At 34.9% G+C, this 27,161-nt stretch overlaps 1 protein-coding gene across 36 annotated transcripts in view; it reads left to right on the top strand.

Moving 5' to 3' along the window:
- The window catches only part of MBNL1 (muscleblind like splicing regulator 1), a 219,457-nt gene extending 193,295 nt beyond the window's left edge, over window positions 1–26,162 (top strand). For 13 of the 36 annotated variants that reach the window (XM_025289525.3, XM_025289653.2, XM_025289586.3 and 10 more), the window contains 7 exons: window positions 5,946–6,203; window positions 7,391–7,444; window positions 8,315–8,468; window positions 15,861–15,896; window positions 16,590–16,684; window positions 19,693–19,767; window positions 22,730–26,162. In XM_025289525.3, the coding sequence (XP_025145310.1) occupies window positions 5,946–6,203; window positions 7,391–7,444; window positions 8,315–8,468; window positions 15,861–15,896; window positions 16,590–16,684; window positions 19,693–19,749 (654 nt within the window). In that variant the 3' untranslated portion in view covers window positions 19,750–19,767; window positions 22,730–26,162. Of the gene's footprint in view, window positions 1–5,945; window positions 6,204–7,390; window positions 7,445–8,314; window positions 8,469–8,767; window positions 11,801–15,860; window positions 15,897–16,589; window positions 16,685–18,590; window positions 18,655–19,692; window positions 19,768–22,168; window positions 22,576–22,729 lie in introns of those variants that run through there. The other 23 variants (XM_044945830.2, XM_006075631.4, XM_006075632.4 and 20 more) reach the window with 19 other exon arrangements.
- The last annotated feature ends 999 nt before the right edge of the window (window positions 26,163–27,161 follow it).

The raw sequence follows: 27,161 nt of genomic DNA, 5'->3' as shown, positions 1-27,161 counted from the left end.
AAAAAAGCATTTAAGGCTAAATGTGGATTTAAGTGATGGTGAAAGGATGCCTCCATGACAGCATTATAGGCATTTAATGGATTTGTCATGATCTATTGCACTCATTTCAAAATGAGATTAGAAAAGCAAATGCTTTTAATAATACAAGAAAGGCTTATTGATATAATTACTTTACTTTTGTGTTTTTGTCTCGAGTATTTAGCTACTGCTTCTGTGATATTTTAATTTCTTTAGAAAATCACCAAGAAATATTAAGAGTTTAATGCACATGGTTCTATGAAGTTTAAATTAAAAAAATAATTGTAATAAGACTTTAGAATGGCTTAATAATGTAGTGTAATAAGACTCTAAAATGGTGAACTCATGTTCCCAGTTAAAACGTCTAGTCTGTGCTGTCTGTAATTAGTTTGAGTTTTGTTTTGGAAACAATATAGTTGCAAGTTGTTTCTTTAGTTGGTCGTTCTGATATATTCAGATTTTATTTTTAAGGTACTTGAAATCAAATGACAAATTCTTAGCTATATTATCTGTAGAAATGTGCTTGTCTTCATTGGCTAATGGCAGTAATGATGGATTTCACCGTTTAGATTTCAAAGAAAAGTCCCTGTTGATCTTAACAGAAATCCTCTAGAGTAGCATTATAGATGTCTTTTTCTTCATTTTTTTAAAAAATGAGATTCAGGTAGACCAAGTTTGTTCAATTATCTGGTAACAAACTGAAACTAGATATTATAGCATTAGACATTTATCTTGGGAATGTAATTATACAAACAATTAACTAAGATCATTTCCCCTAATCATCACAATTTTAAGATACGGATATTTGAATTCTTTTTGAAAACATAGATAATTTCATCATATTTGTATATTCATGACCTATAATGCTATGGATTCTTTGATAAAATAATTGATTATTCAGTATTTATGTTTTAAAGTGTGTGTTAGCTCAAATTTAATAGAAAATAAAATATCCATGATACTTACTGTTGAACAGCAGGTATATATGTATCTTTGACTAAGCTCCTTATTATTTAGTCATTAGACTTAAATTGGGCTTTCCTGGTGGCTCAGTGGTAGTAAAAAAAAAAAATCCCGCCTGCCAATGCAGGAGACGTGAGTTTGATCCCTGGGTTGGGAAAATCCCCTGGAGGAGGAAATGGCAACCCACTCCAGTATTCTTGCCTGGGAAATCCCATGGACAGAGGAGCCTAGCAGGCTATAGTCCACGGGGTTGCAAAAGAGTCAGACACAACTGAGTGACTAACACTTTCATTTCTTACAACCTATTATTATTTTGACTGATTTGAAATATGTTTGTCATGTTTATAAAAAATTGAGATCACAAAACTGTTTATTTTAATCAGATTTATATAGCACGTTTTAAGCTATGTATTATTTTTTTTCAGTATTCATGATTCCATAACTAGTAAATATAAATACTAGATAGAACCCAAAATTTCTGTTTTCAGACTCTGTCCTCTTTGCAGACTACCACTGCTATTTAATTAACAAAGAAGGTTTATGTAGAATTAACATAGATTTCCTTGGGAAGTTTTTCTAATTGCTTTTCCTTTTGATTATTTAAAGTTTATTAGCCAAAGATGTTTTTCTGGAAATGAAATTTACTACTTTAATGTTTTCAGTAAATATTTTTATCAAAGTGATGATTTTTACTATGAAAGTAACTTCTTAACCTTTTTGTATGAAAGTTTACAAAACTTACGTGATTTCCAAAGTAAATCTTATGTTAACACTTACAAACATTCTTTTTGATTGAAGGACATTAGCTAGTAGATGGAATTATTTTCATCTAGGTTTGAAACCACTTATCAAACTGTAAAAGTAGTTATATTTGTTGACCCACTAATACCATTTCTACATATTCATCCTTATAGAATGATTTTTTTGGTGTGTCTTGAAAATAGTCTCTGCAACATTATATGTAGTATGGAAATATTCAAAATAATCTAGATGTTCTCTGAAAGAATTACTTAGATTGTGCATATCTATTTGATGGAATTTGATTCAGTCAGCAAAAATGATCACTGTGGACACTAGTAAAATGGCAAAAAGAATGTTTACATACATCAGCAAGCAATAACAGATCACCAAGTAATAACCATACTCTAATTACAACTATTTGAAAAATACATTCATGTAGAAGATTAGATGCGAATAGCAAAGAGGACCATAACATTGTTAGGATTTTCAAATTTAATCTTCTTTGTTGCAAATTCTCTATATGGTAAATTGTGCAACTTCTTATCCTGATTTGAGTTGGATGGTTAAATTTGTTGAAATTTTGTCTGTCAACTAGAATTTGCAAATGCAGTACCAGACTAAGATATTTCTTCGAGGGAGCAGCACACCCTACAGTTTCTCGAGTTTATCAGAGAAACCAGGCCAAACTCATATTCATCAGTCAAGAAACAGATCTCATTTTATTTTTAATGAAAAATTTTATTTAGAAATGAGATGTATTGATTATTAGAGAAAAATCTGTGTGAAAAGCTCTGGGAGGTTTGTTCTGTTCAGATAGGTCTCCAACAAGCCAGATGTACATGTAAAGCTTGGCAACATTCTTTAGGCCCTCTGGCCTTGTGGCTCACACCAGTACAAGTTTACACAAGAGATTTTCTGTTTCTTCTTTATATTTTTTCAAAGGCAAGAATAATTGGAGAAAAGCTGTTTCAGTGTATTTCTTCTGTTCTGTTTCTCTTGTCAGGAGAAACATTAAGCTGGATTAAAAAAAAAAAAAAGTGAAACAGTCACTTTAGGACAAGATTCTAAGCTGACTGCGAGTTATCAACTCTGCTTGTGTTTTTTAGAATTCTCCCTAAATGAATCCTGCAAGACTGTAAAGAGTACAAAATTGTACTAAACCAGTTATTAACTTATACAAAACACACATACTAACTTATACAAAACACACATATATATATGTATAAAGCAAATGGACAGGGACCAGAAGAGGTCTTAGAATGACCATCTTTATGCAACCTGATGGTAAGTTCATATTCCTGAAAATAAAAAGAACATTGAGACAGACAGAGAAATAAAAAGTCAAAATCAGCCCAGCATTCAGGTTTTATTTTGGGGGACTGTTGCTCAAATTTCTGGCACAAACACTGGTGTAATTGCTTTTGGAAAATAGCAGATCTTTGATTTTAGTAGTTATTCAGGCTCCTGCAGATAGACTACCTTTAGATGTTATTTCTTGTTATTGTGGCAGAGTAAGAGAAATTGGAAAAGAGTGTTGGTTCAGCTGACGGCAGATTCTTTGTGAGCATATTCGAGAAAGCAAAAATTACTGAAAAGCTAACAGCAGTAGTGTCCGAACAACAGTTTCCTGTTGAATGAGGCTGAATTGACATCGATTTTTTAAACAGAAAAGTGACGTTTTTGCTTATGCATAAGTTTTACATATCTACATGAAAAATTTTTATCCGTATTTAATCCGTATTTAAAATCTCCTCGTATTTTGAGAAGTCTAATTTAGTAAGTGGGGATTTGTGGTTTAGAAAGCGGCACAGCTTGATTGCATGCTCAGTGAGAGTGGAGGACAAGAATTCCGGGTAACAGCTTAACCATGTTTGCTTTTCAAATTATAAACTCCTCAATATCCTTGTTTTCTTCTATTCAAGAAGATAAATGTAATGATTAAAAAAAGTAGCATCTTTTGTAACTTTCTAAGTCATCTTTTACTCCTAATATTTCTCGGAGTATCTTGCACAGAGTAATTATTTAATACTTTTTTAAAATTATATAAATTGAAGTGATGAGTTGACTCGGCTATGTAGATAGGATGTATTGCTTTAGCTTGAGGTTTCTACACTTGATCTTAGCCAAAAGGCCGAGAAGCGATTGAGGTTTCTAAATGGTACAAGATGCTCTTTTTTAACATGTAGCATGATACAAATTATAGAGGCCTTTTTAAAAGGAATCATTTTCCTCAATAATGGGATATGGATTTTTAAAAGGGAGAAACACCTAGAATTGAATGTAATCATTTTATGTACTTAAATCCAAGAAAATCTTTGTTTTTTAAATCATAGCAGAGATCGCCTTTTTTTTTCCCTTCATGAATTCCAAAATGGAGTGTTCAGGGACTGTATCTGCTCAGTTTGTAAAAGATTTGTGAAAAACAAAAAGGAAACATCCTTAAAGCATGAAGTAACAACAGCATAAAAATATCACAAGGACTTTTTGTGTTTAGGTGGCCCTCTTGTGGTAAAAAGGTCAAACTTTCCTGAATGAAAGTGCTGGCAACTTTTTGAAAAGAGCTATAAAGTGTGTGCTCAGTCATATCCAACACTTTGCAACCCCATGGACTGTAGCCCAACAGGCTCCTCTGTCCATGGAAGTTTCCAGGCAAGGATACGGGAGTGGGTTGCCACTTCCTATTCCAGGGGATCTTCCTGACCCACGGATTAAACCCACATCTCCTGAATTGGCAGGCAGATTCTTTACCACTGTGCCACCTGGGAAATCCCCAACAACCTTTAATAGTAAGAGGTCTGAATCAAGCAAATGGGTGAAAAATAATCCATTTTCACCTTTTCTCCAGGGACCCCATCCAAAATTAATAGATATAAAACAAACAAATGACAAAAACTAATCCTTTTCCATCTGCTTTACATTACTACCTGGTGAATCTCTAATGATCAAAAATATAGCTCTTAGAAACATTTTACAAAAAAGCTATCATTTTACTTTTTACACTTTCACTTTTAAATTATTTCTGATTAGCATAAAATTTGCAAAAATAGAACTGAATTTCTGCATCTCCTTCACCCAGCTTACCTAAATATTGACAGCTTACATAACCATGTTACCGCTTACAAAACCAGAAAATTAGCATTGATATGCTGCTATTAACCAATCTACAGACCTTAATCAAATTTCACCCATTGTCCTACCAATATCCTTCCTCTGACTCAGGATCATTCAGTCTATAACAGTATCTCAGTCTTCGTCTTTCATGACCTTGACACTTTGGGAGAGTACTGATGAGTCATTTTGTAAAACATCCTACCGTTTTAGTTTGTTTAATGTGTTGTCATGATTAAATTCAGGTTATGCGTTCTCAGCAATAATACAACAAATGTGATGTTGTAACCTTTTTTTCAGTGCATCATATCAGTAGATATGTGATATCATTATGTCTTTATTACTGGTGATATTAACTTTGTTTGTTTAAGTGGGTATCTGTAGGGTTCTTCATTACAGAGTTACTGTTTCCTCCTTAGTAATGAGTAAGTATGGCCTTCCATGATGGCTCAGCAGTAAAGAATCCACCTGCAATGTAGGAGTTGCGGGTTCAGTTCCTGGGTTGGGAAGATCCCCTGGAGAAGGAAATGGCAACCTACTCCAATACTCTTGTCTGGAGAATCCCATGAGCAGAGGAGCCTGGTGAGCTACAGTCCATGGGGTCACAAAAGAGTCAGAAACGACTAAGCTATTGAACAACAACAATGAATAAGTATATCAACTTTATTTAAATTAGATGTTTTACCATAGTTAGTATCTTAAGTGCATTTTCTTCCTCATGGACATTTTATTGAAATGGGGCTGTAATTAGTATACTACAACTTCCCTGTAGCTCAAATGGTAAAGAATATGCCTGTGAGGAAGGAGACCAGAGTTCAATCCCTGAGTCGGGAAGTTTCTCTGGAGGAGGGAATGGCAATCCATTCCAGTATTCTTGCCTGGAGAATTCCATGGACAGAGAAGCCTGGCAGGCTACAGCCCATGGGGTTGCAAAGAGTCGGACACGACTGAGTGACTAACACACACACAATGTTTTCAAGTTATTTTGTGGTTCCTTTGTAAATTCTTTTCCCCTTTCACCTGTAGCCTTCTGTCACCACTCTTGCACTTTAAATCTTGAGAAAGTTTCTACTTGTCCATATTGACTGACCTTCGTGCACTTCATGACCCCATAGGTATGTCGAGAGTACCAGCGAGGCAATTGCAACAGAGGAGAAAATGATTGTCGGTTCGCCCATCCTGCTGACAGCACAATGATTGACACCAATGACAACACAGTCACCGTGTGTATGGATTACATCAAAGGGAGATGCTCTCGGGAAAAGTGCAAATACTTCCATCCTCCCGCACATCTGCAAGCCAAGATCAAGGCTGCCCAATACCAGGTCAACCAGGCTGCCGCAGCACAGGCTGCAGCCACTGCAGCTGCCATGGTGAGTTGAGACCTTAGCTCAGTCCTTGTTAACGGTCACAAAACAGTGAACAGCTGTATCTGACAACAAGCTATTCATTTATTAACCTTTAAAAAAATTTTTTTTTTTTCTTGCTGAAGATATGTTTGTTCAGGTATCCCAGACAATACATAATGAAGTGACCATTCAGAGAAGTGAGGGTAACTCCTCAAATGGTTCAGATTGCTCCTCCCCTCGGCCTAATTTTTAATACTCTGTCTTACTCTGGATATAGGGTTTCTGAAATTTCTGCTTTGTACAGAACACCTGTCTCCTTTTCGGTTTAACGATACTGCCATTTCTGGTCCTCTTATTTCTGTGTGCTATCTAATCAGCCGTTGTTTTCCTTTGGTGTGTTCTTCTGCACATCAAGGCTCTTCTCTACATTTATCTTGCTTTAACCATAACAAAATCTGAAACTATTTAGGAGAATTGCTTCAACAAAACTGTTTTAAGAATTCAGTACATGATGTTGAGCAGTTTACTTATCTAGATTATCTTGAACTATATTGTGGCATAAACAGAACTGTAAAACCAGAGAAGTTTGCCTATGCCATTACATAGAAAGGAGAAAGCAGTACTGAAGGAAGAGTTAGAAATGGATCATTTAGAATAGATACTAAACTATATAATGAAGGTAAATTTTAACGTGATCTAATAGCTGATTTTAATGAGTCCATTTTTGTTCTTTGCTTAGCTGTTTTAATGTTGTCCTTTTTTTTTTACATAAATATATGACTTAATTGTTAAATTATTCATGAAAAAGAACACTGTGTGGTATTTCATAGCACAGTCAAATAGTTACGGAGAGGTCTTTTCTGTGTTTGTTTATGGATACTTGAGCAAAAATACAGAAGGCAGACTCTCTCCTCTTCTCTTCCTTCCACTCTTCTTTTTTTTTTTTTTTTCTGTTAGAGTATCTTGTTTGTAATTAACTACGAAGAGGAGTTATCCTCCCAATAACAACTCAGTAGTGCCTTTATTGTGCATGCTTAGTCTTGTTATTCGTTGTATATGGCATTCCGATGATTTGTTTTTTTATTTGTTTTTTCTCACCTACCCAAAAATGCACTGCTGCCCCCATGATGCACCTCTGCTTGCTGTTTATGTTAATGCGCTTGAACCCCACTGGCCCATTGCCATCATGTGCTCGCTGCCTGCTAATTAAGACTCAGTCGGCTGTCAAATCACTGAAGCGACCCCTCGAGGCAACCTTTGACCTGGTACTATGACCTTTCACCTTTTAGCTTGGCATGTAGCTTTATTGTAGATACAAGTTTTTTTTTTTTTTAATCAATTTAAATATATATATTCCTTTTTCTGTTATAAAGTTGTAAAGTACAATGAAAACTGAGTGTGGTTTCCTGACAAAATTAGTGGAAAGACTATAAACAAGTCCCTGGACAGATGTGCTACAATGAAAGAATCTAAAAACCCAGCAGCCCACATTCAGTTTAACTACATTGTAGAATGTTCTAATGAAGTATTTGAAGGACATTAAAAATGTATTTTTGGACTGTATATTTATGTACCTGTTTGGTTAGCATGGCTTTAGTGATAGAATTATTGACTTTTTAATATTTATAGTTCAGTGTTTTAAGAAAAAAAAAAAAACTTGCATGCTCTGGGACATGTGCATGTTTAGGTAGATGTGGGGAGGGGGGCAGAGTGGGACTGGGTTTATTTTACCAGTTTCGGTCACTTCGTACAATTAACTATTAACATTGCTTATACTTGTCAATCCTCATGGAGCTCGCAGTGCAGCTTTTCTTCTTTTCCCAAATCAACGGCTTCTCCCAGAAAGCCTGAAGCATTATGGGACTTAAAACACTTTAACACATTATAACATGTGCTCTCATTACTAGTGGGATTGTTTTTCTCCAAGACAAAAATAATGCTTCCTTTAAAGCTTTTATCTTGCTTTTTTTTTTCCCTTTAAATTTTTGTTTACTGGATGTTTTTTTCCTCGGGTAGTTAAGTGCTCTGCTGCTTGCTTGCTCATGCTTCCTAACAATTTTAGCCTTCAACTGATTTTTCTTTTTTCTTTTTCTCTTTTTACTGGTATTTGTTTTTTATACTCACTCACTAAACAGGGAATTCCTCAAGCTGTACTTCCCCCATTACCAAAGAGGCCTGCTCTTGAAAAAACCAACGGTGCCACAGCAGTCTTTAACACTGGTATTTTCCAATACCAACAGGCTCTAGCCAACATGCAGTTACAGCAGCATACAGCATTTCTCCCACCAGGTAAGGCGTTTGAGTTTGTTAATAAATAAATCTGATAATGCATGTAGATTTCTATCGGTAGAGCAGATAAGCCACGCCCCTAGTCGTTTTTAGCCATAGAGCAGGTGGAAGGTAAGATGAAAAGTTATCTCAGGTCTCTCCTATGACTTTCCTTAAAAACTAAGAGTTTTAGGTTGATGAAAAATGGATGAGAAGTCAGTGATATTTTGTATATTTATTTGTATTTGTGTAATTTGAAATGAAATAGAGTTCTCTTTTTTTTTTTCCTCTTTCCTCAACACCGTTATGTGTCTGTCAAGCTATTTTATGACCCTTTCCTGCTGTAAGACCCCTTTGCCTTCATGATTCCAGAGTTCATTTGAATTATATGAAATGACACTTCAGTTTTGGTTTTTATTTTTCAGCCTTTTTGTTTTCAAGGTGGAGAATAAAAAACTGACTCTGTTCCAATCTTATTGGTACCAATCACTATACATCACTTAAAACTGCTGCTCCTGAGCTAATATTGAAGTAGCCCTAAGTACCTGGTGAAGTTTACATGTATAAGTGAGTTACACATTTATGGTTTCAGTTGATTTCAACTGAGTAACATAAACATACTCTAGAACTATACACAAAGATTTACAATTTAAAAACATAATCAGTCACTTAATTACCTGGAAATTTATTATTTTCACTTACTCTTCATTTGCTTCAGACAATACATATTACATTCCTTATAATCTAGAATTCAAGTAACCAGAGACTCTAATCTTATTTTCCTCTTCATCTCTTAATCTTTCTTAAAAATTGCCTTGTGTTAAGAGATTCAGTTAATAAAATAATTTTATTAATTAAATTGATAAATTTATGATTAGATGTGTATGTCAAAGATCCAGACCCATTAGTATGTTATACTATGCTAACAGTATTTATAGTACATTAGGTTCAAAATACCATGAGGAAATGTGATAATTTGTTTTTTAATAGTGAGAATAAATTATATTCTCATTAGTTTTTACTGCCAAGTACAGCTTTTTATACAGTGCCTCTTTGAAAACTAGCCATCCATGTGTAGAATATGTAGTAATATTCAATGGACTAGAATAGAATATTCCACTAATTGAAATAGCCTGCCCTAGCACCACAGATAAAGTTATATTTGAACTCATGAAATAGTATCTATCAAGTTGAAGTTTGTCCATTTTAGAATAGAAATTAAGTCATTTGATCTTTGGGTATTTGTTGTACTCTGAAGGAAAAGTCACATTTCTTTTAAGTTTTATAAAATTAAAAATTTTTTTCCCAACATATGTATGTTTTCAGAGATTTCCAGAAATAATTTTTTTTGCTTTAGTATAAATTTCCATCCCCCTGGATTTATGCTATCTCCAGCAAATAATCTATCAATTTTTCTATAGTCAGATCACTAGACAAAGTTTCAAGGAATTGTAGGTAACTACTGTGATCTTTTTGAAGAAATTAACAACTATTTTTGTCAGTTTATTTCACTGAATGAAACATTACTACTAGAAATGAGTTTCTTTATTTAAAAATCTAAAAGTGAAAACAAATTTAACTTCTTCCATGTATTACTTAAAGAAACCTAAAATAATCTCTTTTATCAAGTGGATTTTGCATCATTTTCTCCAACAACATTCACATGACTGAAGACTTTTCTAAATAAGTATAATCATTAATTGTATGACATGTATGACTCTGATTTATGACCATAGTCTCTCTATGGAATGGACTTTAGTCTGTGGATAGGATAGAGCAAAAGATGCTAGGTAAAATTCAACTCAGGGAAAACCAATAAATACCTTTATAAATCAGAGTCATACTTACCTCTCTGTCTAGAAACTAAGCATTGTTAATTTAAATAAAATGTGCCACAATATATTGGAACATGTGTACACCCGTGGTGGATTCATGTTGATGTATGGCAAAACCAATACAATATTGTAGGGTAATTAGCCTCCAATTAAAATTAAAAAAAAAAAGAAATATGCTGAAATTTTTAAGATTTGTTTGCATTTTTTATGATAAATTTGCATCAGAAATATTTTTTATATTTGTAGTCAATATGTAATTATTGCAATAGTAATATCAAATAAGGTTTATTTGTAACCCAGTTTTAAAGAGCTTGCAGGTTAACCTTTAGTCATCACATAGAAGTAGGTAGTACCTCCTTCATTCCTTCAGAGTATTTTTAATCTCATATGTACTTATGTGCCACAGTGACATTAAAAAGTTATAATGGATAGCCCATCTATACTCCTGCCAAACCACTTTATCATACAGCTGGGAAGGAAAGAAATCTAATGTAGAAAATATATAAAAACCCAAATACCTTAAAAGCCAGGCAGGAAATATGAACAAGTGAAGCAAGAAGTAAATTTGAAGCTATGGGGTCTGGGAGGTGCAGGAGAGCTTAGGCCTAGTCTGAAGGGGACAATCAGTGTTCAGACTTAGCCTTTGTTGCCTTAGAAGATTATCTGCCCTGTAGGTTGTACCTGTTGTGCGCTGGACACCCTTTGTGGCTCCATATATGTCATAGTCTTTGTGACTATGGGTGGTTGTGTCTGTGCCTCTCAGGGTTGGTTGTATACAACTCAAGGTGATGGCTCTGGTGTCCAGTATTGCTAGATCTTATGATTTATTTCCCAGATACTCTGGACTTTTGAACAGTTATGTGTGAAATCTGTCCATTTTTAAATATTGTCAATTAATTTTTGAGAACTACAGAAAATCTATCCTACCATAAATTCATGTGTCATCTCATGTGATATGGAGGAAAAGGAAATTCATTTTCCAAAGTCTAGGTTATTCTGAAGACCTATAGATGAATTCTGTGATCAGAGCATCCTATCTAACCACAATATTATAATTTGGAAGTTATATTTGAAGACTTTATTGGAACTGATTAGAGAAAGAAAGCCATTTATTTTTTGCAGTTTAGAGTTTTAGAATTCTCTTGTTCTGTTGCTTCAATAATAACATCAGGGATATATAGGTCTATTTCATTGACATTACAGTGAAGCATGGTTGACTAAATCTTAGGAGCAGGTAACTGTATACAGAACAGGTTGCTAGCAAAAGATCAGGATTCCATGACAAGCCACCTAACTAGTAAAGAAAAATTAGTATATACCATAACTTTTAAGAACAAACTTCGACTTATGTGGTCTTTACCCATCTATCCATCAGTCCATCCATGCATCTATCCATGTATGCATTCATCTGTCCATTTATCCATCCATCCTTCTAACCATCTGTCTATTCTTTCTGTTCCTACCTCCTTCTCTTCCTCTTTTTCTTCTTTCCTTCCCTGTTTTCCATCCACCTATCCTTCTTCCTGGGCTTCCCAGGTGTTGCCAATGGTAAAGAACCTGCTTGCCAACGCAGGAGACAAGAGAGATGCGGGTTTGATCCCTGGGTCAGGAAGATTCCCCTGGAGGAGGCCATAGCGACTCATTCCAGTATTCTTGCCTGGAGAATCTCATGGACAGAGGAGCCTGGTGGGCTACAGTCCATGGGGTTACAATGAGTCTGACACAGCTAAAATGACTTAGCACCGCACATCCTTCTAACTCACTTGTTCATCCATCTTTCTATTCATTCAGTCAACTACATCCCACTGCATCTCCCATCACACTCCCACCCCTCCCAAGAAAGTTTTCTAGCCTTTTAATTTTATACCTTCCATCTCATTTAAAGATAAATATTAGTAATTTGGACCATGTTCACACTGAAGAAATTTTTATTTTTTTAGATGTATAGTCCTTTTTTTTTTTTTACCTTCACCCATTAAGACTAAATTTACTGTTCATACAGAGTATATGTAATCTAATGTCTACTTATGTTGTAGGTATAAACTTCACGAAATAACACTTTTATTTACATCAGTTTTGTTTTCCTGAATTTATATTAAGTCCAATTCCAAACTTCAGTTTCAGTATTGGATAGATGTATCAGGCACCACTGAAATTCCAGGATTCCCATCCTCACATCTCCTCTTCTTTCCCACCTCTACTCGAATGGTGATCCTGTGCCATCCAGTAGTCTCAGACAGGTTACCCAGTCTCCATTCTTCAGTCAACACTGGCCATTGCTGATGTAATCATTGTCCATGCTTAGAAGATCCCTTGAAGGCAGGTGCTCCAGGGCTTCTGTGCCCATCCTTGCCAAGGATGCCTTAGCATCCTTGCCTAAGCTCCTTAGCCTCCCATGCAGCCCATTCCCTGGAAAGCCTGCTTCTGGCAGCGCTTCTGTGAAAGAACACACCACCAGCCCAATTACCGAGGGGCCCTGCACGCTTCTCGCCTTCTCTTCAGAGTCTGGAAGAATTTTTTTCTCTCTGCTTTCCTTCACCATTTTTGCCCACTTGCCATCTGCAAAAGCATACTTCTCTTCCTAGCATATTGCCCTCAGTCATTGTAGGCTTATGATTTTTAAAAACCTAAAAATAAGTTTGCTTTCAACAGCTTCAGCTTCACCTTGAGCGAACAATCCTAGAAAGAAGGAAACAGAAGTCCAGAAAACTTTCCTGAGGGTTTGGAATAAGAGGAGAGATGCAGGGGATGGGGTTGCTTTTACAGAAAGAAAAGAAAACAAAACTTTCAGTTATCATTTTTAGTATGATTAATGAAGTTAATAAAGATGGTTTATTTGAACCTTAGCATAATGATTATAAATCTGGCTTGGAAGTTTAAATACAGTCTACCATAAGTTATACTTTAATTTTTTCATATATAAAAAGGAGATAATACTGGTGATTATTTCATAAAGTTATGTGTAAGTTAGTTTTAAGCATAATTTGATAAAACATTTTCTTAAAACGCTTTTACAGACAGGTCTAAGAGTTTGGAATAAAGCCAGGAATGTAGTAAGCACTGTTTTTTTGTTATTTCCTGAACTCAGTAGAGACACAAAATATAATTCAATAGATTATAAAAATAAATTATATGAAGCTGTTGCTTCTTTAGACATCAATTTTAAGAATAATTCAATTTATTGTGAACTTTTAGTTCTAAATGATATAGAGTATTTTTAGAAGGCTTTAAATCAGCTTTTTACTCCTATCATAAATACACCTAAATAGGCTTGAATTACCACATGTAAATTCAAACCTCCAACAAAATCTCTATAGTTCTTTTCCTCTCTACTTTTTTCCCTTTTCCTTGAACTGATTTGAACTACACGTACATCTCATTGGTAAACTACTTTCCTAGTTGTATTTTCTGAATCTTCATACAGATTAACTTAACATTTCAATTTAAAAATCATGTAATTAACATCTTGCATTCCTCAGAAGCACACCATTCTGCTCTACCTTCGTAGGGGAAATTTGAAATTGACATTCACTTAAATTTTACCTTATGCTGAAAATTGAATAAAAAATTTTAATTGGCTATTTATGCAATCATTATTCATAAATCAACCAATCTGATGTAAAGATGGCTATTATGGTCATTTCAAAAGTGATTTTTGATTTCGGTAAGTGGGTCCTACAGCATTATGTCTTCATATTTGTGAGTTACTGCACCCTGGCTAGTATTTTCATTGCTGCCTTATGTTTATTTGCTGCAAATCCCTCTCAAAACTGTGTGCATTGGTTTTAATGGTAATGAGGAAGATAGCTCAAACTGAAATTCAAATCCTAAAAGCTTTAGGGTTTTAGAGAGGTAGGATAAGGTTAACTCATTTTCAGCATGTGCAGCCTTCTTTATGCATGGGATGAAACATAATAGACAAATTGCAGCATAATAATAAATAATAAATTTAAAACTTACCCTGGACAGTATTTAAAACAAATATTTCTCAAATTCCACATTATTCTTTTTCATTCATCTTTCATTCATTCTTTCCCAGTCTTCTGGCCCAACTGTTGGAGGATAATGATTTCATAGAATCTAGGATATTAAAGTTTGCTTGCTCTGCTGTCTCAAATTACTGTCTCAGTTATCACTGATTTGTTTTTGTTGTCTTCCACAAGGCTTTGGCTCAGTAGTGGTAGCAAATGACAGAGATCTTCAAGTGTCTTCATAAATAATGCCTATCAGTGTAATAGTACTCCACCTGAGAGAATGCCTCCCTAGCTCTCTTCCCGAGTTTAATCATTGATCATTGCGCCCACAGTCTTAATTGTGATAACAGTCTAATTGCAGCTATTACAAGGATGCCAGTGAAGTAATCTATGCTTCTCAATGGCAGCTTTGTTTTGTAGGGCCATCTCTGACAAGACGCAATTGGCAGATTTTTTCTAACAAATGTTCATCCCAGATGCTGCTAGTATGTAAATAGGATGTGCCAAGATTTAGATAGAAATATAAAATCATGTGATATTTTAAAACCTAGGAGTCTAAAATAGTCTCATAGAAAGAACAGTAATTCAATATATGGGAAAGTGCCCTGTGTTTGGTAAGATTAGGTAGATTTTCCAATGTTTATATGGCAAAGAGAACAGGTACTATCTATGTAATACTGATTTTAACGTTGTGGGAGAGCCATTGTGAACATCAGTGCCAACACCCCTATGCAGTGTATATATCTTCATTATCCCCCCATTAAGGGTTTTTATTCTAATCTAATTAACCATTTTTGAATGTGAAATTTCATAGAACACTTGCCGTTCTGAGAAGTCCTGAAGGTTTAAAACAGCAAGGAAAACCAGTCTGCTTTCTCAGATACCTTCTAAGTAATAAATCAGTTCGAGACTTTAAGAAAGTGTGTCCCATCTAAATGTTTTCTGTACATTTAAATTCCAAACTAAGGCAGTGCAAAAGTTCAGTTTCTCCTTATGCCTTATTTATATTGCTTGGTATCCCTCCAGATAAAATTCCTGTATGGTTGATCACAACCCCTTCCCTTTCTGTGTGGTTGCTGCTGCATTGAACAGGGAAATAAATAAAACTAAGGGAATGAAATGAGTGCTTTGGTTTCATTACATTGTTAAGTCAGTTCTGTGCGTTGAAGTATTTAGCCTCTTAGTAAATTTCTCTTAATTATTTAACATGTGCTCAATTCATATGTTAAAAAGTCAGAAATAGCAAAGCCACCAGATGGCCAGTAACCAGATTAAAACAAAACAAATTGCAATATTATTTTTAAAAGAATTAAGCAGGTTTCCATTTTTTAAAAAAACTAACTTTTATTTATAGGCAGCAATTAGGAGAAACAAAGTGTACCAGCACACAGTTAAACTGGCTTTTATTCTTCACTTGAGACTAGTTCTAATTGATCACTATGCTATTGTATGATTTGATTGTGCTGACAGTTACATGCCACTGTTCCCATAATAACAATTTTTCTTCTTTGTTCAAATGAATTTCCTAATTACACGTGTGATGGGATGTTTTAATTCTTTTCCCTTTTCAAATCCACCTTCCTGTTGCAATGCATGATGGGCAGGCTCAATATTGTGCATGACACCCGCTACAAGTGTTGGTAGGTGCCAGCTTTGTTTCTTGATTATCTTAAACCTATGGTGCACCTCACAGCCCCTCAAAATCCACTGCTGAGTTTAACTTTTATCTATTGGGCAAGTCCATTTCCTTTTTACTAACACCTGTCAATTAAATGCCATTTTCTATTTAATTGACATGGACGCACATAAATGTTTTCTTTACACACAAGTTTCCTTTAGTCACCTTTGGTGGATTTTGATTGGACTATGAGTTCTGGTGTGTAAAAAAAAAGCAAACTATCTCATAAAAGTAATATATTGTGTATTTTTATAATAGTAAATAAGAAAACATACTTTTATTCAAAAACAGATAATTGTATATATGAAGTAAATATCTGTATTTTGACTTAGATTTTGAATGTCTAACTATGAACACTATATAAAATTCTTGGTGTTGACTTAGCAAATTAAGCCTGTTTGTGTCAATTTTCTTGATTTGATGGTAACAAGCTTTTTTTCCCCTTTTTTTTCTCTTTCATCCCCCTTCCCCCTCTCTCCTTGGAATGTTGTCCTGCTTTGCGCTGTGATTGCATGTCACTCGCTGGTGATGATGTCCCGTCACATGGCTTACTGCTGTGATAAATACCATGCCCAATTATCTCCTCCATGTTGCCATGGTTTCCATATTGCTACACTCTTCTGTATGTTTGCTTATATGATTTTCCCTCCGAAAGTTCCCATGGTGCACGGTGCTACGCCAGCCACTGTGTCCGCAGCAACAACATCTGCCACAAGTGTTCCCTTCGCTGCAACAGCCACAGCCAACCAGGTTTGCTAATTTACAGCTTTGTTTCTTAAAAACCAACTCTAATAGGGCTCAATCCAACAGCCCTTACGCACGTGGATTTCCCATTGAGGTCAGTGGGGAATCGTGTGTCCGTGAGGGCTGTAGAGGGTGCTTTAATAGCATGGGGTTTCAAAGATACCTCTTGTTGGCCTACACATTCTTTCTATGATGAGCAGCAGAATGCTTTTATGCCATTTATAAGTGCTCCAAAGTTGTCGCAGCTCCATTTCTAAAGCTACTAAAATGATAATTACACAAGCAATTCTCAGTTGGTCTCAAATCAAAATCATGCAGGTATTTTGACCAATCGAAATTATATCAGGTAGTGTATACAGATGTTGAACTACAGTACTGTACACCTGAAACTTATATAATAAAAAGTAATTTTAAAAATATAGGTGATTTTAAGGGTTTTGTTATAAGCATTGGAGATATATATATATATATATATATATATAGTTTCTTGCCTAAATTCTTAATAAAAAGCAAAATATTTAAATGTGCTATATATGCCACAAACAACCACTCTTGTAAATAGAGTTTGTCATAAATTCATTAGTTTTATTTGATAAGCAGATTGCATACTCAAAATAAGTTAAAATAAGTAAGTGTTCAAGTTTTGATTCTCAATGATTTAAGTGAAAAAATAAAATTTGTAAGTGCTCTTATTTCTGTAACTACTCAGCATAAATGTTAGAGGGTTATGAAGGAAAGAAGAAGGCACCACGTATAGCAATTAGAGTCATTCTGTGCTCCATACAAGTCTACATGGAGTGACAAATACACAGGGTTGTTTTTTAAGTAAAAGGAATATGTTTCAGAAATTTAAATTTCATAATGTAATTATTCAAAAGAAAATAATTGTTAAAATATTTGAAATTTAAAATCTGCATGGATTCAGCCAGCATTTTTAGCTCCTATTTAAAATTATAGTCTAGAAAATACTGGTTGAATCAAAATCAAATTTATGTAAAGTAGTTTTTGGCTTGAAAGTATAGATAGGTTTGTTACGAAAGCAAGTTCAATAGGGTTATCAGCATATGAAATATCTAGAGTCCAATCAAATTTCAGATAATTCACAGACCAAGTTAAATGCAACCAAATGAATCTCAAAAACAAAGCAAAACAAGCAGTATCAGATGGGTATCGACGGGTTGCCCCTTTAAATGCCATTTGAATTTGCAGTTCTCACTATAAGGAGGAGCAGCCTTGTTTCTGCAGTACGCCATGTACCATTGAGGAAGAACTATAAACTATAAATATAGTCACTAAAAACTTTCAAAAGCAGCATGCCAAAATGGATGTATTTTAAAGTTTCAGACAAGCTTTAAACATTTCTTGGCGAAGAATCATTCGTTTTTCTGAAGTTTGTCAAAATAGCCTTGGATTTTCGCTAACACATCAGACTCATTTACAAGAATGCTAGATTGTGCATATGTGGCATGTTAGTAATCTATGGCAGAAATTTCTTAATGGATTCAATGCAGTCCATTTATGGTGCAGATCAGTGATGCTGCACTCTTGTGTGTACCATGTATGACTATAGAATTGCTGGTGTAAGCAGAACTACAGCAAAGCAAATTTCAACATGCCCTTGGCCACCTTGGTTGTAGGGGACACTTTACTTTTTGCATTGTGCTGTGACCATTTCATGCATAATCTTGGGTCTTCATACTGTTTGACAACCAGAAGAAAGAAAAGGGAATGGATATATATATACACACATATATTATATCTACATATACATACATATGTATATGCCTACAGTACATTAGCGATGCTGGACATAGCTGATGCCACAAAATGCAGCCTGCATGCATGCAGAAGTTTATAGCTGGCCCTTCATCTGCATCGATTGGTGTTGAAGGTCCTTGGTATGTTTCGACAGCCCCATCCTTGATGCTTCTACACTGTTGGGTGCCACATCCTGTCCTGCAGCAGCAGGAAAAATGGTATGAGAAGCTTCATTATGCTTGGAGCACATTTTCGTGCCATTTGCCAGTGCTGTAAATTGTGTAAAGATGTCAGCTGAGAAATGGAAATAAAACAGAGACATACTAATTTACACTCCAGACTGTGGATTGTAATACGTTGAGGTAGTTAGTCTAGGACATCTAGATGGAAACAGCAACAGAATGCCTTCATGTATGCGATTTCACTCTTCTCCCCTCAACCTTGCTGAAATGAGATTAGTGCCAGTTTAGAGATGAAGAAACCTAAGTATAGAGTAATGAAGTGCTTTGCTCACGTTTACACACCCAGAAATGGGTCACTAGGGGTTGAACCTGTGCTGTGTTGCCTCCCCCAGTATAGCAGTCATCATTCTGGGTAGAGAAGAATTGGGCTACAAATTGGAAAATGGCTGTTGGGATGATTGAAACAAGTCACCTCTATATTGGTTCCTTATTGTGTTTTCTGTCAAGTTTTGTAATTTTCTTGCCCATTTAAAATGCAATAAAAGGTGCAATCAGGATTCAGGAATATGTTCTGAAGTAGACTTACATGCTTTTATCCGGTTCTTTTGAAATACTCCTTTATAATTATTACCTGGTATTTTTAACTTGGAAAAAAATGTTAGATACCATAAGTTGAATGAAAATGTAGAAATTGGTTGCACAAAATAGGCAAGACCTTGCCTACTTTGCTTTCTAGAATACGGAATAACTGAAACCACAGGCGCGTGTGTGTAGGCCAACAAAAAGGGCTTCTTTTCAATTACTGCTCTGCATGAATTTTTGATAGTTTTACTTCTCTTACTTCCTAAAAACTGATAACATTTATAGAATAGTATTTAACACAAAGATTTTAAACAATGAGTTGCTACTTTGGCATTAAGTTTACATTAACTTACTGTTATGTTGATCAGATAAGGACTGTCACCTCACAGCTGAATTTCACTTTCTTAAAAAATTTAATATTAAGATGTTTTCATCTCTTGGTTGTTGGCTTGCTTGCATGGATCATTCATTAAATAATTTTTTATTTGCTAGATACCCATAATATCTGCCGAACATCTGACTAGCCACAAGTATGTTACCCAGATGTAGAATTTTCATCACTAAACAGTAAGTTCATTATGTAATATTGAGTGTATATTCGTGGTGTTTTTTTTTTTCTTTAAGATAACAATTGTGTAATGCACTTAAAAATTTTTGCAGAATTTCAAAAAAATGTATTTATATAGAACTCACGATTTTATCTTAGATGGGTTATGAGGAATTTTAATGTATGAATTTATAAGACATATGCTAATGTCATTTAAATATGCATAATACTGAGGATATATACATTTTTTAAAATTTTGTACTAGAAATAAGCACAATCGTGAAGGAAAAATACAGCTTAAAACTAAATAGAAGGTGTAGATCAGGGACTGGCAAGCTTTTTCTTTTGGTTGTGTGGGCCATAGGGCTACTCTGCCGACATAGCATGAAAGCAGCCAGAGACAGTGTGTAAATGAAAGGGTGTGCTGTGTTCCAGTTAAACTTTATTGGTGGTGCTAGTGGCAAAGAACCCACCTGCCAATGCAGGAGACATAAAAGACACAGGTTAGATCTCTGGGCTGGGAAGATCCCCTGGAGGAGGGCATGGCAACGCACTCCAGTATTCTTGCCTGGAAAATCCCGTGGACCAAGGAACGTGGTGGGCTATGGATCATAAGGTCACAAAAAGTTGGACACACACAAAAATAGGCAGTAGGCAGGATTTAGCTTACAGGCAATAGTTTGCTGATCCCTGGTATAGGTCAGCATTTATTTTATTCAAAAATTGTCTTGCTAAATCCTAAATGAGAACATGTATCTAGTTTACCCCATGCTTCACCACATCAGGGTCATTAGGATATAAAGAGGCTGATTTAAATATATTCATGCATTCATATCGGAGAAGGCAATGGTACCCCATTCCAGTACTCTTGCCTGGATAATCCCATGGGCAGGGGAGCTTGGTAGGCTGCAGTCCATGGGGTCGCGAAGAGTCAGACACGACTGAGTGACTTCACTTTCACTTTTCACTTTTATGCATTGGAGAAGGAAATGGCAAGCCACTCCAGTGTTCTTGCCTGGAGAATCCCAGGGACAGGGGAGCCTGGTGGGCTGCTGTTCATGGGGTTGCACAGAGTCAGACACGACTGAAGTGACTTAGCAGTAGCAGCAGCAGCATGCATGCATATATGCACACACATACACACACACGCACACATCTACACACACATGCACACATCTACCTGGATATTTGCTCAAATAGTTTGAAAGTCTTGTAGTTTCTTTTCAGACACATTGACTTGCAAAGATGACCCTGTTTCATCCTTTTAGAGCATGTTTTATTCTTACGTATTCATTCAAGTTATCTACCTGCTAAGAATTATATTAGGTATTTCTTTTTATATTTAAGAAGAGCTACAATGCTTAAAACTGAATCTGGTAAATAAGATGAGTGATCATTCTTTCTTTGTTGCTTCTTTTCATTCATTTATCTGTGCATTAACACATTTATAAATGATTTTTTGTGTTATCTACTGTGTGTCAGTTACCAGGTCGATGAAATAAAGATTGACAGTCAGTGAGATGATAATGGAAATTTTAGCACTCTTTATTAAAATAAGAAAGCTTTGAACAAATTCCTCTAGGAACAAAGATGAAGGAGCAGATCTTCCTAACCGAGTCAGAAATTAAGTGAATTTGAACAGTAAAGGTTGATGCAGAGAGAAAGGAGGTATCAGAGCCTTATAGAAGAAGGGACAGGATGTTGAATCAGGAGATGGTGTTAGGGAACCAGTTCAGAGGCCCTTGTAATAATAATCCATAGGAAGAGCTTGTCAGAGGACGAACTCATACAGAAGAAAACAGACACAACTTGAAATAAAGGAATGATAAACTCAAGCCGAGATGCACCACCAAAGATGTGCTGCAATCATGAATTAAATTACTGAAACTGATTTCTATTTCATAAGCTCTCTCAGTGCAGTTCTAATAATAAGGTTTATTATTCTGTATAATATAATAGTACATCACTTTGTAGTATATAGAGTTCTTCTTTTGACATGTTAAAAAAAAACACATTTCAAGCTTTTATGGTCAGTTGGGTATGTATATATGTAAACAAGTTCTGTTTCTTAGCAATAATCCAGGTTCAGAAAAAATACAGAATGGCTGTGGAGTTCATCAGTTAGCAAAACAGTAGATTTGTCAGTATTGAAACTTAAGCTCTTTACGGTTCAGTTTATTTAACAAATACTTCTACATTTTCATGAGAAGCTGCAATATTTAGAATGGTTTTTGAGTGGAGCAGAATGGTGATTTTTTTAATTCTCAAGTTGTATGAAAGCATAGTTGAATATGTAAAGATTCTATGGGAACAAATTTCATGTAACAGCTGGAATTATTAAGTCACAAGTACATTGTAATATCAGTTCAACCTGAATTTGTCAAGAGAATAAGGAATGATTTTTCTTTTTCTTGCCTTTAGGAGAAAAAATCCAAACTGCAAATTATCCAAAGCAGTCACTTAGAGTCTCTTCGGTTTTTTTTGTTTGTTTGTTTGTTTGATTTTGCAAACACATACTGTGCTAATCAAGCATCCACATAGAACAAATTGTGTTTAATAGGACTGTTTCATGGATTTTAATTTTGTGGGCCAAATCATTACTTCTGAAACCTATTAAACTTTAGAAAGAAGTAAAGTGAGTTGTAAATTCTGTCCCACAATGATAGTGCTAAAAAGAGCTCTGCTGTATCATGCCCCTTGATTCTGCAAATGTATTTTATACTTTGAGCTGTGTATTGGCTGATATTTGTTCAGAGACTACAATTTTATGAAGCTGTGAGTGTCATTTTATTCTCAAAGAGACAATAAACACATTTTGGTCCTTTGTACCTGCGATGTGTTTTTTGTTTTTACATGAAGGTGCTGCCGTTCCTCTGTTCACTCTTTAAACCAAGAAATACAGTTTTCATGTTGAATGTATATGGGAAACTGCTGTTAGGTATTGTCTGTTTTAACAGAAGGTTCTCTGTTTTTCCCTTGTAGATCGTACTAAAGAGGAAAGGACAGTGTGCTTGGTTAGAGGAAAGGACGAGGTCATTAGCCATATTGTATATACCGTCAAGCAACCACACACAAAAACCCCTCAGCCACAAGACATCCACATACTGCATGTTAACCAGAAGAAAAGACAACATGGAAACCCACTGCACACTGTTGCCTATACACTTTGTACATTGAATTGATATTTGTGCTGAGGTGATACTCCTGTCTAAAAGAACAACATTGTCTTTCTTTTCTAGCACAGAGTGATGCATTCAAATATGCAGACCTAATTAGTTTCCTATATATTCATGCCATCTTGAAAAGACAGACTATGGTGTAACCATGACTCTATTATGTATTGGTACGTCTGTAGACCAAGATATAATTTTTTAAAAATAAGTTTATTTCTTTCAAGGTTTACAAATAACAAAGGTGCACCTTGTATTTAAAATTGCCATTATAGATGAGAGCGTGCATGCACAGTCATTTTTGTTTGAGTAATATTTTTAATGTAATAGATTTTAAGATGTGGTGAGGGAGGGATCTGACAGAGATGAATGTGCCAAGCAAAACCACAACTGTGTATCTTTTAAAGCACATCATGGCTTTAAGTACCATGTTGTTAAGGATTCTCATGAAGTGCCATAGACTGTACATCAAATTAGAGTATTATTTCTTCAGTGTTATTGTTTTCAGAGCCACATTTTGTTGCTTATTTGCTAGTACTAATCAGTCAAAGGGCACCATTCTTTTTTTTTTTTTTTTGGAAACCAAAGCTGTCTCAGAAATGGCCGATTTAACTTTACAGTAACAGAATAGACAGCACAACACAGACTCTCTCAATACAGATAAACTCACACATACTGGAGATTATATATAATAGATATATATAAAAATTATTTTAATGCATTGTAGTGTAATATTTATGCCTACTATACTGTATAACATGTTATTCAAAAGGGATATGCCATTTCTGAGACACGGTAACAAAAAAAAAGTTTGAGGAAATTATTTTGCTTCTATTTATAGCTCTGTCAAAAGTCAGAAGACTCTAAATGCTTTGCAAACTGGTTTCACATTTGCTTAAATGCTTCATCACAGTCACGTTTAAAATAGTGACTCTAAACAAAGAAGAAAGCAGCACTGTCATCAGATGCATGATAAACCAAAATATGAAAATGGGACATGTTTAATTAACCTAGTCATTGGGTGGGTTAAGTACATGGGTGAATTTTATATGTGATTTGTTTTGTTTTGTTTTGTTCCGATTTACTGCTTATAGCCTTAGAAAGCCTTTTACAAATTAAAAAAAATAGATGTGCATTCAGTTTTTAAGAATGGATTCATCCAAAGGAATTCCTTTTTTGTGGTTTGGATGTTGCAGCTAGTAAAGGATATTTTTGCTCTGTTCAGCAGTTCTAAAAATTGCTGAAGTAGGGGCCAGGTCACTGGTAGTTCTAGTATGGAATGGGAGAAGTGAAAGTTCAGTTCTAGAACTTTCCATACTTCCAAGTTTACTGCAAGTTTTTATGCTTGAGAGAGATGCTTTCTAATATAAGACTGATGTGTTGATTTTACTGATTGTACTGTACATCTATTAAAGCCTTAGATTATTACATTACGGGTTGGAACCCATACCAATGTAATTTCAATCGTGTTAAGAGAGTAATGGTGACTGCACATGTTACTGTAGTTAGTTACATTATAGAATATTACTTATTTTTCTTGTTAAAGTGTAGTTTTTCATTTCCTACATTTATTAGATTTCATTTTCTATTAACAATCGAATACCATTTCAGTTTATAGACTCTTGTTTTAGTAGATTTTACCGATGAACTTTTCAAAATACAAAAAAAAAAGTAGTTTTTTCCTTCATAACATACTCAGTTTTGAATTACATGTAGTGTCATATGAATATTCGTATTGTTAACTAAATGATTTATATTTTACTGATTTAATATTAAAAGTGTAAGAATGTCAGTCATTGTTAGTTCTTGTCTAGTTTTCATTAAAGAACAAAGATCTTTTATATGGATATCTTATAAATATATAATCATTGCTAAGTAAGAAGTTAAGTTGTTGCTATCGCAACAATCCTGGCAGACAATTGAGTAATATTTTGATGATTTATTTTGTTTGTAATTAGTTATTATAAGAAGATCTAGATCCTAGATATTAGAATAAAATTTATTTTCTACTGTATCCATTTCAAATGTTAAAGTATTGTTTAATATTTTTGAAATCCCTGAATATCAGGCCTTGTTATAAATAAGCTGCATAATCAATAAATAGAACAAGGGACTTTTTGTTGATAATCCAAATACTCAAAGTTTACGTAATGAGAATTATAGCGTGTGTGCAAACTCTTGAGGGTTGATTATGCTGCAATTTAGCATGTTGGAACGTCTAGAGAGAAGGTTGACTTTTTGCACTTCTGTATATAGTCAAAAGAGAGAAACCTGTATAATAGTAAGATCTTATTTTGAATAAAAACGTCTATAATTACAAGGAGTTTTGTTAAGGCTAATAAAATGACAGACTGAGCAAAATTGCTTGCAAAAGTGGCACAGAGTTAGCACTCCATACCCCTTCAAACATGTTGCTTTGCTTTTTTGTGGACAGCTTGTAGTTTGCCAGGATTTTTTCAGCTGGAAAGATATGCCATCCTTCCAAGATCTCATGACTGACAAAAACTCCATTGGGCCAAATCTGCCTGAAGATCATTACCAAAAATAGCAGGTCCTTCAACCATTAAGGTGAAATCATGGATCAGATATTCCTTACATTTTTCAAAAACTACTGCATGTTTAAAACTTCAACAAAACAACAAAAAAAAAAAAAAGAGAGAGAGAAAGAACTATACTAAGGACATATACTATTCAAATCAGTTTCTGCCAATTTCAGTGGTTTACTGTTCACAAAAAAAAAAAAAAGAAAGAAAAAAATCTTCAAAACAAGTATTGACTTTCACAAAATTTCAACCATAAACAGGCAAACCAAACAGCACATCGTAGCTATAGTTGTTATGTGATTGTTTTTTAATTGCTGTAGGAGCCTGTTCTTTCAGCAGGTGAAAAAGATAAAACACAGTTCAATTTTCACGGTTTTAATTTTCAACTCAGAAGCACTCAAAAAAGCAAATGTGATAATGGGCACTTGTTTACTGAATTAGTGTATCCAGCCTTCACTCCAGCTGGTTATAATGTTGCACTTATCAGCAACCCTACACTTTCATCTGCTGAAAGGACAGGTGTGCTTGGTTTTACTATTATGTAATCACAACTTACTTTCTGCTTGTAGTTGCTTAAAATTATGTATTTTGTCTTGGGCTGCAATTTGTTTTATGCTTATTTTATTATTACTGCAGTAGTTGACTTTGCTGTATGGAAAAATAAAGTGAAATTGCCCTAATAAAACTTCTCTTTCTTAAGTATGTTTGTGTACCTGAGATTGAAGTGTTATTATTTTTGCGCGTTTCATGCATTCACGCGTGTCTGTCTTGACAAACATAATGATATGGAAATTCATCATCAGGTGTTAACTGACAACAACTGGGACCTTGACTCTCCTCCCCACTAGCCTCTCATGGCCAAGGGGAAAATCTGAATCATGTGTTGCCACCCACTGCCCAGTGCTTTTGAAAAATCTTCTTCCCCTTTCCTCTGACACTTCGAGTGCTGTTTGATGTATTTTAGGTTCAGGAGGGGAGAACTCTTAAGGGGAAAAAAGAAATGCTCTTTATCAATTCCGAATCACAGTCTTTCTGTAAATGAAATTTTATTTGCCTAACTACCCCAGGAGACTGGCACTGGAAATCACGCAATCTGAGGGAATATTTCAATAATGGAATAATGATGACTTGATTCAGAGGGATAAACGTTTATGCACACACACAGCTGACACACAGGCTGTGAGATGACTCTTGAATGTTTGTGTTTGTGTGTGTGCGTGTGTGAGAGAGCTTTTTAAATGGTGAGTTAAAAATGCAGTTGAAGTGAGACCTGGTCTCCCATATGGCTTTGCATTTTTCAATTTTCACAGATCGTGAAAGCCAAAGTTCCAGTGTGAAGAAATTTGCTCCTTCGCTGAGTGTTACTTTGTGTGACTGTGGTACTTGGTATTTGGTCAGGGATGGCAAATTCTCCTTTGTAGTCAATGCTTGTTTTCTAAAACTTACTGCAGAAGAAATAAGTGCATTACTTTATAATTAATACAGTTATGTTATGGATTGAGTTTTGCATAGCATTTCTGTTCTTTTCAGTGGACTCAACTAATTCAAGCTACTCAAGACAGTAGCTGCCCTGGGGTGACTGTCTAAAGCAGGGGTTCACAACTTTTTTGAGTAACATCAAAACATCTAGCTCCTCTCCAATTAGTGAGAGTACTTTTGGGTATCTTTTAATTGAAAAAAATACAGTATCAAAAAGCCATT

This window comes from Bubalus bubalis, chromosome 1 (genome assembly GCF_019923935.1).
Source record: "Bubalus bubalis isolate 160015118507 breed Murrah chromosome 1, NDDB_SH_1, whole genome shotgun sequence".
In the NCBI taxonomy this organism is placed as follows: domain Eukaryota; kingdom Metazoa; phylum Chordata; class Mammalia; order Artiodactyla; family Bovidae; genus Bubalus; species Bubalus bubalis.
Note: the sequence above shows the minus strand (reverse complement) of the source record. Positions and strands in the feature narration are given on the sequence as shown.